Raw genomic sequence first — 12887 nt, forward strand, 5'->3', positions numbered from 1 at the left:
TTTGCATGAAACACAATTTTTTTTTTGAAGATGGAAAAAAAAAAACTTTTAGTTGGCCCTCCACCCCGTTTACCGTTATTCAGGCCTTTGCAGTAGGGCACGTTTCTCCCTTTGATCAAAGTTGAAAGTTTGGCAGCAAATGTATAGCAACTTGTACGTTGTCAAGCCAGAAGTAATTACCAATATTTTATTTCAGTCAAAAAGTTGCAAGCATTTCTTGGCATTAAGCATTTTAAGTGTTGCAAATTAAATAATAGTTTTGATAATATTGAAAATAATTAGAGTTTTGTAAATTTCTGAAATAGGAGGTTAGTGTTTGAATATTTTATGAAATCACGCATTAAACCTCACATTCGAAAAGCGCCCCTTCAGTAATAGGCGTGTCAGCCCCACTCCCAAAGACACTCGAAGAGCAATCTAGATGACCTGGTCACAGGGCGTACCCCTTCCAAAAATTGTCGTAAACAGATTGGTCACAGAGGAACTGGAATTTGTTTTTCCAAAGCTGCAATGTCAAAGGGAAACAATACATTGTTGCAAAAAAGCTCTTACATTTCGTATTATTTTCTAATTACAAGCTATTCTCTTGGTAAGATTTTATTTTTTCAATTTGTGTAAAATATTTGCCCATTACTTTAAGCGTCTGTTTCGTTTCTGTCAAGGCTGTGGTACACATACACAGTAATGCAAGGTTTCACTGAAAACCGCGTTGCGTTTTCCTGCCGCCTAGTTCTCGTCTATGACTGCACTCGGAATCAGCTCCTCTTCAAGATGGCTGCAGCTCTGCCTCCAGGAGAGGTCCGGGATGGGGCTGCTGGCTCTTTGGAGGGCTCGGCAGCTCCTCCTTTCTGGCAGGCAAGCTTTGCACCGGGCGGCATGGGGCTTGGCTCTCCCCTGCAGCAGGGCCTGAAGGAGGCTTTGCTAGAAACCCTGAGTGGCATCCTGTCCGTTACCCACGAGGTGCGCGCCGCAGCGGAGGAGCAACTGAAGGTTCTGGAGGAGACCGAGGGTGAGTGCTGGGGTACCATAGGGCATGGGCGGCACATGTGATGAGTGCACAAGTCTGTCACACCTGTCATAGTTGCGTTAACCGTCTTTTATAACTGTATTGTAGGTCTGACTTGTATTACTTTCCCTAGAACTGCACTTTACTATCTTAATATGTGGGTAAAAAACGAGAGGTTACCCACTAAAGGAGGATTGCTTGAAAGCAATGGTATGTTTGAAGTAGGTTGACCACATGCAATGGGAGCAAATTCTGGACAGTGGGTGTTAAAATTCTGGACAGAGGGTCAAAATTCAGGACAAAGTTTAAGACAAATTGTCAATTTTATAGACATATGTCTAACACGAGTACAATTCAAAATAGGTTTATGGTATTGGTCTGTATAATACATTAACAGTATGCAACTGGACAAATTTGAAGATTCGAAACTAACACTCATGCACACTTGTTAAAATTTGACCACTGGTATAAGGAGCATTTTTTGGGGGATTCTCCTTCTTTAACATGAATGTTGGTACCAGACACAGCACTCTCTTTTGATTAACATAGACTCCTAGACAGTGCGTAAATATATGAAGTGGTCGTTAACCTTTTGACGTCTGTGGACCCCCCCCCACTTAATCATTACTGGAACTCGGGGACCCCCACTGAATCTTTATTGAATTTTGGGGACCCTCACTGAGTTATTACTGGTAGCTGGGCACCTCTGCCTAAGCATTTTTTTGATTACTTGACCTGGAAAATAATACACAGAAAATACAGAAACAAACGTTCATCAAATACACACCAACTATTATAATTAAAAGTAAATCCATTTTTATGCTATTGGGAAGGTTGGAGCTTTTCTAAATGCAAGTTGAGGCTGCTCATCATCCATACTATAGTCTGTTTGATGCACTTGCACTGCTCTCACAATTGAATCTGAGGCCACTAACTTAATTTATAGCCTCCAATTTCAAACTTCTTCACACATTTAAAGAATGTTTTAAAATGTTCAATTTTGTGTGTTAGAGATATATCTATCTATCTATATCTGTTTATTATATTTAATTTTCAAAGCAGTTGCGGACCCACGTCTCCCGACCACAGTTTAATAAACACTGCTCTAGGGTGGAAGTAAAATGTGAATAACAGACCAATGACTGACAGGTGCTGACTGAAAGGCTTGTTGAAGCATTATATACATCCTATATAGCGTTCTTCCCCTTTCCTCAGATCGATCTTGGCAGCAACAGTATAATAAGGAGCTTACGGTCTTGCCACACTGCATTGATGGACGTGTATTAAAAGTTATAGATTTTAAACATGAACTTAGAAACATTCCTGTTCCCATACCATAACAAAAAAGGCACTAATTAATTAGTCAGTTATGGATATCCTATGAGTAGACTAGCATCTCACAGGTGGAGCAACATGATAGTCTGTTATATCAAACACAATGTTTTTGGGCAGCAAATTTTCTGAATTTACATATTGTAATTGTTTTTAATCGCGCTTAATACCCATTTCGAGGTTTTGCAGTGATTTTTTTCTGGGAAGCACGCTGCTTCGGAACCCAAGGTTAGTGGTTAATTAGGTATTTTTGGGTTGGAGCAGTCTGACTTTCAGAGGAAAGAGAGGTTGTGTTTTTGAAAATGAGTTGTGGGCAATTTGCTGAAATACAATAGTAGAGATTAAGGCACACATCTATGTGACAGAAGCTTGTGCTCAGAGAGGAGAGGCATGCAGAGAATGAGAGGGTCATTTTAAAGAAAAATGGAGAGGGAAAATAGGGAAGTTTTAATTAAAAGTCAGTTTTTCATGTTGGATTTTGGGGATGCAGCTAGATGTTTGTGAGGTGGCATGCAGTTTGAGGATGCAAGACTGTAGCAAGAAACATTATCTGCAGGTGCAGATTGTGTAATGCTAGGTATTTCTATAAATATTAGTCAGGTAAACAGCCTTTCTGTTACTAGGCTAATGCTACTTCACCACTCCAGCCAGGTCAGGTGATCGGCTCAAGGTTTGGATGCGAAAAGAAATGTCTGGACACACATGGTACAAAATATCAAGAGCCTTAGGTTGCACTAAAAGGAAGCAATAACCTTGAGTTCATAGCACTGCAGACCTCGAAAAATCCACTCACCCTCTCGCTGTGGCAAGTCAGATTTTATCTGATAGAGCTATATTTAGGACTTACTCGCCCGTTCTGGCGAGTTGACAAAGAACTTGTTCTGTTCATTCAGAAAGTAAAGGAGTTATAAAGATGCCTTTAAATCTTGATTGTGTCACATTTGCTCTGTGTTCAGAGACAGAGGTCCGAAGTCAGTTTACAATTACTTTTTGTTCTTCGACTACAGAGTTCCAGGATTTTGTAAAGTGAACTGTCTGACCTACTGTACGAAATCTGAAAGGAAAGTATGTAGGGTATCAGGGTTTTCCTAAAACACATTTAAATAGCTAATAAATCAACTGTACAGTAGTTGTGAAAGCCCATTTTTGCACTTCTGTGCGATGATGAGAAATATATTTTAATAGGATGAAAATAAATCAGAGCACATTAATTGATGATGTGCAAATGATAAATGTTTTCTGAAAACCAATTTTCAAAGATTATTGTTAATACATTATATAGTTTATCAGTAAAGCTGCAAGGTGGTGGGAAGGTTTTTGACAATTTCTTCGTCATTTCCGGTCTGTAAATGACTGTGCGCTACCACATCATGCTTAGGTACTATATTTATTAAAAATGAGTGTTTAAACATGAACTAAGAAACATTCCTGCCTCTGCACTGATAGCAATGCTTTTAGTAAATTGAGAGGCAAGTCGGGGATCATGTGTACCCTATATGTGGGCTAGATTCTTATTGCACATGAAGCAAACATTTAGTCTACTTAACCCAAAAAAGAGTTTTGTTTTGTAAGGAAGGCTGAACTCTCATATTTAAAGGTGCACTCATATGAGAATGAAGAAAAAGGCAACTCTTTAAAATAAAATATTTGTCAATGATCACACAATTTGAGACCAGTTTACTGGTCAAGTTCATTACAGTTAGGTTGAGTAGTTTATTCAAGTTACTTGACCTGCAGGTCTAGTAACATTTTTTGATTTTTCGAGGCCTGCACTGTGAGAAAATACATGGGCAAGGAATGTACACATTGGAAAATAGGATTCTGCGAATGCTGGAGCCGATGTCTTCTGATGTTCATCCTCAAGTTTTTCTCACTGTATACATTACAAAGCAGAGCAGGATCTATTTGAATGCCTCTGGTTTGAATTATCACAGAATGGAGGACAATGGGGGATAAATATAGCCAATTTTTATGTGGTCATTGAAGGTCAGCAGTAAGAATTATATCCTTGGTTTTGCGATCAGTATATTTTGTGATACAGTGTCAGAAGTGTAACTGGCATTGTGTTTAAGAACAAAATGTATTCAAAGAAAGAAGGTACAATTCCAAGGAAGTAGTTACTTTCAATCTTAGCTGTCTTAAAATATACAACAAGTTAATTTATTTTCCTGTCACTATTTGAGCTACAACATTTAACTTTATCAGCCTGACTTAGTGAAAAAATATAGGCCTTTGCAAACTGTGAGGGCTAAGGTGCACAGGAGATCATCGGTCAACATTCAAGATGAGCTAGACCTATTCACCAAATGTATGATAATAAAAGGAAGGTGTAGGAAGCTGGGTTTCTGTTGCAGTAACCCCCCCCCCTTTTTGCCAGACGACTGATGCACTTTGACTTGATGTGCCCTGGGACCCTGCCAATCAGGTTTTCAGGGCCTGTGTTCTTTCCCAAAACTGTACGCGGTACCCCCAATTGACACCTCTCCGGCCACATGTCTGTCTCTTGTAGAAGATACCATGGGTAAAAAGGGCACTGTGGCCAGGGAAGGTCTCTAAGGGCTGCAGCACTTATTGTGTCACCCTTCGACACCCTGTACCTTTACACAAACACACACTGCCATTGCAGGCTGCGTGTTTTGGTGCAGAACAAAGTGTAGAGTCGACATGGCACACATACCTGTGTGCCGTGCTTTCAACACACTGCCCTGGCATAGGTCAGCCACCGCTCTAGCTGGGTGCACTATACCAGTGGTGAGGGTACAGGTGCATGAGCCTGTACCACTACAGTGTCTAAACCAATTCTTAGACATTGTAAGTGCAGTAATGCCATTAAGGGTATATGGTGCTGACTGTTTGTCATTACAAACTCCACAGCACCATAATGGCTTTAGTGAAAACTGAGAGGTTTCGTATCAAACTTCTCAGGACATTAAACCCACAATGATGCCAGTGTTGGATTTAATGAAGAGTGCACTCAGAGGGCATCTTAGAGATGCTCCCTGAAAAACGACCATCCTCCGGTGGGTTCCCTGACTGGTACACACCAGCCTGCCTCAACGAGATATGTTTCGGGACTTTCTTGGGCAGGGGTGGTCACACCTCCGCCAGGCCAGGAAGGGCCATCTGTGACAGGGGAGCTTCAAGGGCCTTGCCACCCTTGTAATGCGACCCCCCCCCCCAGCCTCTCCTGCTAGCAGGAGCTGGCCCCCTTCCTGTCTCCCCTCCTTTTCGGCGGGAAGGCAGGCGGGAAAAATCAGCACAAGCCAGGAGGTGTGCCCACCTCTGCAAACCCCTCCCCTCAGGTGGGGGAGGCTAGGTGAAGCTCTGCAGTATCCACAGATTCTGCGCCAAAAGTCGCCTTGTCTTTCAGCCAGTGACCTGACTGAGTGCCTTCAACAAAGACCGGATCTCCTGTGAACAGCAGCTCTGTTCGAAAGAAACTCCCAAGATGGACTCTGAGCCTGCTGAGGACAACAAAACCCGACGCCTGGAACCACCACTGTACGTGTTGCTTACAGCCCCAGTTCATGTGGCCCACCCGTCCCAGTGAGGTCCCCAGCACTCCAGAGTCCGAGTCCACTGTGAGTTGACTCTTCCAGGACTCCCCAACTTCACCTGCAGCCTCTGCACAGAGACCCCCCCCCAACTGCGAGTGGCCCTGTAAGGTGAAATCCGACCTCAAAAGACACCTAGCATTCAGCAACCCTGCTCCCTGGAGAAGAGAACCCGAAGTGCACCTACGTCCCCGAGCCCTCCAACTTACCTGCCCAGCCGTTGGTTTCTCCTGGAAGTCTTCCTGGACCGAGCCTGCAGCAAAAATCCAAAACCAGCAACTCCCATTGAAAACAGGGCACCCAGTGCCAAAAGAGCACCCTGTACCCAGCTGCCCCTGTGCTGCTGCGGGTGCACTTTGTGTGCTAACTCTGATTCCCCCCCTATGCCCTGAGCCTAACACCAGAACTTTGCTCCCACAACCTTGTGGCCTGCTCATGAGCTGCCACCAACCGGTGGCACCCTATCCTCCATTGGGCCTCAGCACTCTGCACCCGGCCTCCCTAGTGCTGCTGAGGTTGGTTTGAGAGTGCATCCTTGACCCTGGGGGAACCCTGGTCTAACCCCAGAAATCCAACTCCCACAACCAAGTACTTACCTGTTAACGATAACCACGTCTTCTCCATAGGAATACATTGACTGTTTTTCCTTGCAAATTGTTCTAAATGGTGTGTAGTTGGTTTTGTATGAGAACTTGAAAACTGCCAATAACCAAAAACGGCTTAACTTACCTTTTCTCTAGGAAATATCCCAGTTTGATATCTAGCCATTTCACACTGAGTATAAAAAGTAATTCATAAAGTAATCTGAAAAGTAATCCAATCATCAATTTCCACTGTATCGAAAAGATTTACAAACCTGTAACAGAGGCATTTTCATTCAGCTTGCTTGTATTGTTCAACCTACCTTAAAAAGTACCATTTACACTTACCTGTACCAGGCTTGCTTGGCTCTAAAAAAATAAATGAACTACATAATATTTTTGAAAGAAACAAATTGGTCTGAGTTCAGTCTTTGAGTTGTGACATCATTTGCTGCCTGAGTGTGTACAACAAATGCTTAACACTACCCTCTGATAAAGCCTTACTGCTTGCCCGCACTACCACAAATAGAGAGTGAGGTGCCATCTACTTTTACCTCTGCCTACCTTTGGGGTTCCACTGGACTCTGTGCACACTATACCTCATTTTGGTATAGTATATACAGAGCCAAATTCCTACAGAAGGCATCTTTGAAGTGGTTCTCGGGAGAGAATCCACCATAATAAGATGTTTGGTATAAATGTGCAATACACTTACTCTCTTAGGCTAAGCACTAGAGCTAGTAACAAATCAAATATTAATCCCCAAACCAAAAGAACACATTTAGCAGTTTCAGAAAGATAAGTTGCACCTCATTTGAGCAGCGTATGAGAGTGAACAACCTAATTGGCATCTTTCAGTCATCTAAACCCCCAAGCATTTCCTAATATTAAGGTAACTTTAATTCAATAACCCAATGCAAACCTCCGTTTAACTTTTTGTGACATACATGATGTGCTGATGAGACTCACAACAGTCAAGGGTGTCTAATATAAAAATGCAGTTTAAGTCTCCTAAGCACGTTTTTTTCCCCCCAGGAAATGCAACATTAGATTATAAATGTATCCCGGATGCACTGTGTAGAACAGTAGGACATCAATTTAGCAAACACAGAAATCCACATTGCCAGATAAAAATATGAACTCCATATGAACTCAGCCTTTGCTCTTTAATAGTGCATAAAACAAAAGCACTTTGGAAATCTTCTGTATTTTTTTTTTTTTTGCATGTTGTCTTGAAAAATGCAGTAAGAGTACTTTGAGGAATCCCGCCACTGTTCCCCACACACTAACAGCCTAAGTTAGGAAATAAACATTTAATGGACAGTTGTTAAAAGAAATGCTTGCACTAAGTACAGTTTACGTATTACTATAATCTGTACTTTGGAAGTACTATTTTATCTTGAACCTAATTCTTTGCATATTTTGTGGCAGCCTATGTTATATTGTTTCTAAATGCAAGTTTAAAATAATGAGTCTCACATTCAAAGTGATTTCTGTCTCCGGTAGGGTGACCGCCTCTCCTTTATTTACATGGACAATCCTTAATTTCGGACTGCTGTTCGTAATGGCTTCTTCAGCCGATGCAGTTTTTCCATAATTGTTGTGCAGGGTGACAGCCTATACTGTGACTGAGTTCAACATCCTGCATTGGACTTTTAATCTGCAGCATCTTAACAGTCAGAATTAACCTCTTTTTTTACCAGAATGTCTAAAATAAAGGGTAAATGCTGTCCATTAAAACATCAGTGATGGACATTGGAGTGAATTTACGGGCAGTCCTTTTAAATTGCAGACTGGTGGTCCCCTAGTTTGAATAACTATTATTATTTCTTATTTGAGCGCAGTACAGACCCCAAATTGGCATCTTGATGTTGAGACGAAACCCTCTTGACATTGGCTAGAAAGCATGTCCATAAAATAGACCACAATTCTTGCGGTCTTCTGACCATGAGGTCTTGGGAGATCAATATAACGGAGTAAGGAGCTTTCCAAACGTCTGCATACTTCAATCTGGTGCCAGAGGGGCTGCCGTTTATTGTGGCTGTGTGTTCTATTAGCTGCAACTGTTTGTCCTGATTGCAGAGCTGTTCCAGCCATTACCCGGTTCTCTAGTTATTGCATTTTGAAGTCACATTTGCATTGTAATCGTAAATACCAATTTCTACTGTTTGTGCTTTTCGTCATTGTACCACTATTGCTGTAACATAAAATATTTTGAAAAAACAAGAGGCATTTGGCAAAACAGGAACAGTTTGTTTAATTAAACAGAGTTGCCGGGAGAACAGTTGCAAGCACAGGGTCTGAGGGCTGTCTCAATTTATAATTGGTTTGTGTCCTCCTTTTATACAGTTCATTGTAGGTAATAAAGTATTTCCGGTGATCCGTGTATGGTGAGGAACGTATGTTGCTGCCTTTGGAGTCGTAAATTAGTTGTCTAATGGAACTTATAGGTGGGCCTCGACCTTGCATTGTCACAATGTGGCCAGTGAGTAATATGTCCAGATGTCCGGCAATGGGAGCGCGTGATCACTGCATATGCTGTGTCCTTATTGACTATATGTTTCTAACTCATGTGGCATCTAACTTTATGGTGTTTTGGGAGCGCGCATACCTCTCCGGCCATTTGTGCTTTGTTTGGACAACACTCCCTGACCATTGTAGTGTTGCTGCGCCTATCTGTGGGATTGATCTAAGGTTTTCTGTTCATGTGTTTGTCTGCTGGCTACCAGCCACCCCACCTGTGACCGATTGATCAGTGACTTTGGGCCTAGGTCTTAGTGTTATCCTGACTACTTATTTATGAATCGGGGTTGATGTGGAGTTCACAACGAACTAATTCGATAATAAAGACGCATATAACACAAGGGGGTATAGTGTAATGAAAGGGATACCGGTAACCTAATCCTTTTGTACTGAGCGACATTTTTTTTAGAGACAGGGAAATTTCACCCGCAATCCTGTGCTATGCTTCATTATAGGTGACCCTGTAGAAAATTTGCCGTTTCTGCAAGGTTTCCCATGATTTCTTTGCCCTTTGAACACCTAATATTTTTGCTGGCTGTAGGACTAGGTGGTGTTTACCCATGCTAACCATTAAGTGCATGTTCCCCCTTTCAATGTAACGAAAGCGGCATATTTAACTTACCTGTATATCCCTGGTATATGGTACAGAGGATATGCAGGGCCTGTAAGTTAAATATCAGTAGTGCACTGCAGCATCCATTGTGTCATCCACTGCAGTGACAGCGCAAACATGGCTGCAGGCCTGCCATTTCTATCCTGGCTGTTGCAGGTTTAAATTGTAAATTTGAATTGTCAAAAGAGCCCCTTTGACAGGTCAAAACCTTACTTTAAAATATCGATGTCACCCTAAGGCCTGTAAGGCAGGGTACATGGTAGGCCATGTAGGAATTTAATGTTAAAGTTGTTCTTGCAGTGAAAACTCCCGATAAGATATTTTCACTGTCAGTTGGGAAACACAATAAAACAACTATTTTTGATAGTTGCTAAAAATACAATTCAGTGGTGAAGTTGAATTTTCGATAAATATTAAGGAAACAGTACTTTAAAAAGTAACCTTTTCCCTGCCTAAAGCATCTAGAGGCCCATTTGCTCTTGCTCTCCCACTTCTGCCAGCCTATTAGCATTTGAAGAGGTCCAAGAGAAGAGAACCAAGGCCTGGGTGTGGAGGTGGTGGTGTTCTCGTGACAGGATGCACAGAAAAGTCAGTTTCCTTGATTCAAACATTCGGCATACTTTGTCCAACAGCATTAGAAAACATGAGTTGCATATTTTTCTTTTTCATTTTTTTATAAATCTTTTTATTAACTTTGCTCAGACCATCGAACAATACAGGACATTTAGCACGATACATGCAGTGAATTACCCATCCTCTGAACAATGACCGACCTTCAAGGACACAGATGAGACAAATAACAATAGCTGTTAGGGTCCCAGTCCTCCCCCCGGCTGCCTGTATTTCCGCCATGTCCCCCATATCTTATGCCATTTTTTGGTGCAACCTCTGCTTTTGTAGATAGTTTCTTCGGCCCTTTGGCACCAGTCCATATCCCGTACCCATTGGTCCCATTTGGGCGGGGTCCGCGAGCCCCAGTCCCTTGCGATATTCCTCTTCGCCAACCCCGCCGCTAGGGCCAGCCAAATCTCCTTGTGTCTAGTCCAGTCCGAGTCGCTCCTAATCATTAATAGCAGCCATCGGGGCTCCAGCGGGACCACTGAGCCCACCACTGCCGTCATTATGTCAACTACCTTGGTCCAAAACAGGATTATCTGGGGGCACTCCCATAGGATGTGATAGAAGGTGCCCTCCTCCCCACATCCCCGTACACAAAGGGCCGATCTGCTCCTCCCCCAAGCGTACAGATGGGTGCGGGGGTAATATACTCGGTGCAGGATCTTAAGCTGTACTAACCGGAACCCACACCGGATTGCAATCTCCCTTGGGCTCTGCAGGGCGTCCTGCCAGTCTTCGTTCTCCAGTTCCCCTATGTCCCCCACCCATCTCTCCCGCAATGTGACCAGGGGGTCCGTCATGTTATTGATGAGTTTGCGGTATATTGTGGAAGTGAGTTTTCCTGCTATTGGGTCCAGGAGTAGCCTATCCTCCAGAGGGGAGTACTCTGGGATGGACGTGCCGCACCTTATGTGCGTCCGCAGGGCGTGGGTGAGGCGTAGGTAGTGGTAGTGTTGGGATTCCTGTAGGTCATACTCTTTTTCAAGGTAAGAAAAAGACCGCGGAGCGTCTCCCTTCCAGACGTCCCCCAGGTATTCGATTCCTATGAGCTTCCAGCCCCGAAACCCTGTCAATCTAGTCACGTCCGACAGCAGGTCCCCGTGCCATAAAGGGGTTCGTCCCGTCAGGGAGTCCGACCACCCCAAGTATTCATTGGCCTCCCTCCAACATTGAATCACCACTCTGGTATGTGACGGCCAATCCCTACCCTGTTTACGGGCATACAACAGGGGCTCGCAATTACCGTGCGGCATTACCCATCGGTCCACTCTGTAGGCCGGTTCCGACCGATCCGCGTAGACCCAGCCATTTACCACCTGTAACTGGGAGGCCCAGTAATAGAGCCTGACGTCCGGAAGGGCCATCCCCCCATCAAAGACCCCCCTCGTCAGCTTGGGCAACAATATTCTGGGACTGCCACCATCCCAGAGCAGGACACGTAGTTCCTGCGCTATCTTCTTGAACACCCCCGCTGGTATCGGGTATGGCGTGTTCTGCAGGATGTAAGGCAGGCGCGCCAATGCGAGCATTTTAAACAGCGCCGCCCGACCCATCGGGGAGAGAGGCAGCGACCTCCAGTGGTGCACGTCAGTTTTAAGACGCGATAGTTGGGGTTCCAGGTTCCTGGCGAAGAACTCCGCCCTGTCCCGTGTAATGTAGAGTCCCAGATATTTGAATCTGTCCACAGCAATGGAAGCGGGACACCGAGTCGGGACTCTCGGTGGAGGGCCTGAGAGCAGGAAAATCACTGACTTTCCCCAATTGATTGTGTAGCCCGAATAGCTACCGAACAAATCAAAGAGGTGTAGCGCCTGTGCGATCGAGTGGTAGGGCCTGGCCATGTATAACACAATGTCATCTGCATATAGAGAAATACGCTCCTCCCACTCATCACTCAATGCCAGGCCCCAGAACGACCTATCCCTCCTAATCCAGTGTGCCAGCGGTTCCAGGGCTAATGCGAAAAGGAGGGGGGGGATAGAGGACACCCCTGCCTGGTGCCCCTTCGTAACGGAAAGGCTCTAGACACCGCCCCGTTCACTCTCACCCTCGGTTGTTCGTACAAGAGCCAAACCCAACTACAGAATACGGGACCGAATCCCAGTCTGCGGAGCACCATAAACAGATAGGGCCATTCGATACTATCAAAAGCCATTGAGGCGTCCAGCGCCATCAGTGCTGTCTGGGCGGCCCCCACCTCCTCTGTCATATAGAGCACTCCGAAGAGGCGGCGTAGATTGTGTCGGGTGCTCCTACAGGGCATGAACCCGGACTGTTCCACGTGCACCAAATCCGGCAGAACCGATAGCAGCCTATCTGCCAAGGCCTTAGCCAATACCTTGGGTTCGACATTTATGAGTGAGATCGGGCTGTAGGACGAGCAGAGATCGGCTGGTTTGCCCGCCTTGTGGATCACCACAATCGTGGCCTCTCTTTGGTCAGGCGGAAGCCTGCCCGCCTCCCACGCTTCTCGGTACATCCGGAGGAGCGGGTCCGTGATAATACTGGACTGTCGCTTGAAGAGCTCCACCGGGAGGCCATTGAGTCCCTGCGCCTTCCCAGACTGGAGGGAATTGAGGGCCTTTCCCATTTCTTCCACCGTGAAGTCTGCCTCCAGGCGGTCTGTTTATTCAGCCGACAAAGTGGGGAGCGCAAAGTCC

At 44.6% G+C, this 12887-nt stretch overlaps 1 protein-coding gene across 1 annotated transcript in view; it reads left to right on the forward strand.

Moving 5' to 3' along the window:
* Positions 1-620: 620 nt before the first annotated feature.
* The window catches only part of LOC146866928 (importin-9-like), a 283453-nt gene continuing 271186 nt past the window's right edge, over positions 621-12887 (forward strand). The window contains exon 1 of the mRNA XM_085603249.1: positions 621-1009. Within this exon, the coding sequence (XP_085459375.1) occupies positions 685-1009 (325 nt within the window). The 5' untranslated portion in view covers positions 621-684. The remainder of the gene's footprint in view (positions 1010-12887) is intronic.

Source organism: Triturus cristatus, chromosome 1_2, assembly GCF_964204655.1.
Source record: "Triturus cristatus chromosome 1_2, aTriCri1.1, whole genome shotgun sequence".
NCBI lineage: Eukaryota > Metazoa > Chordata > Amphibia > Caudata > Salamandridae > Triturus > Triturus cristatus.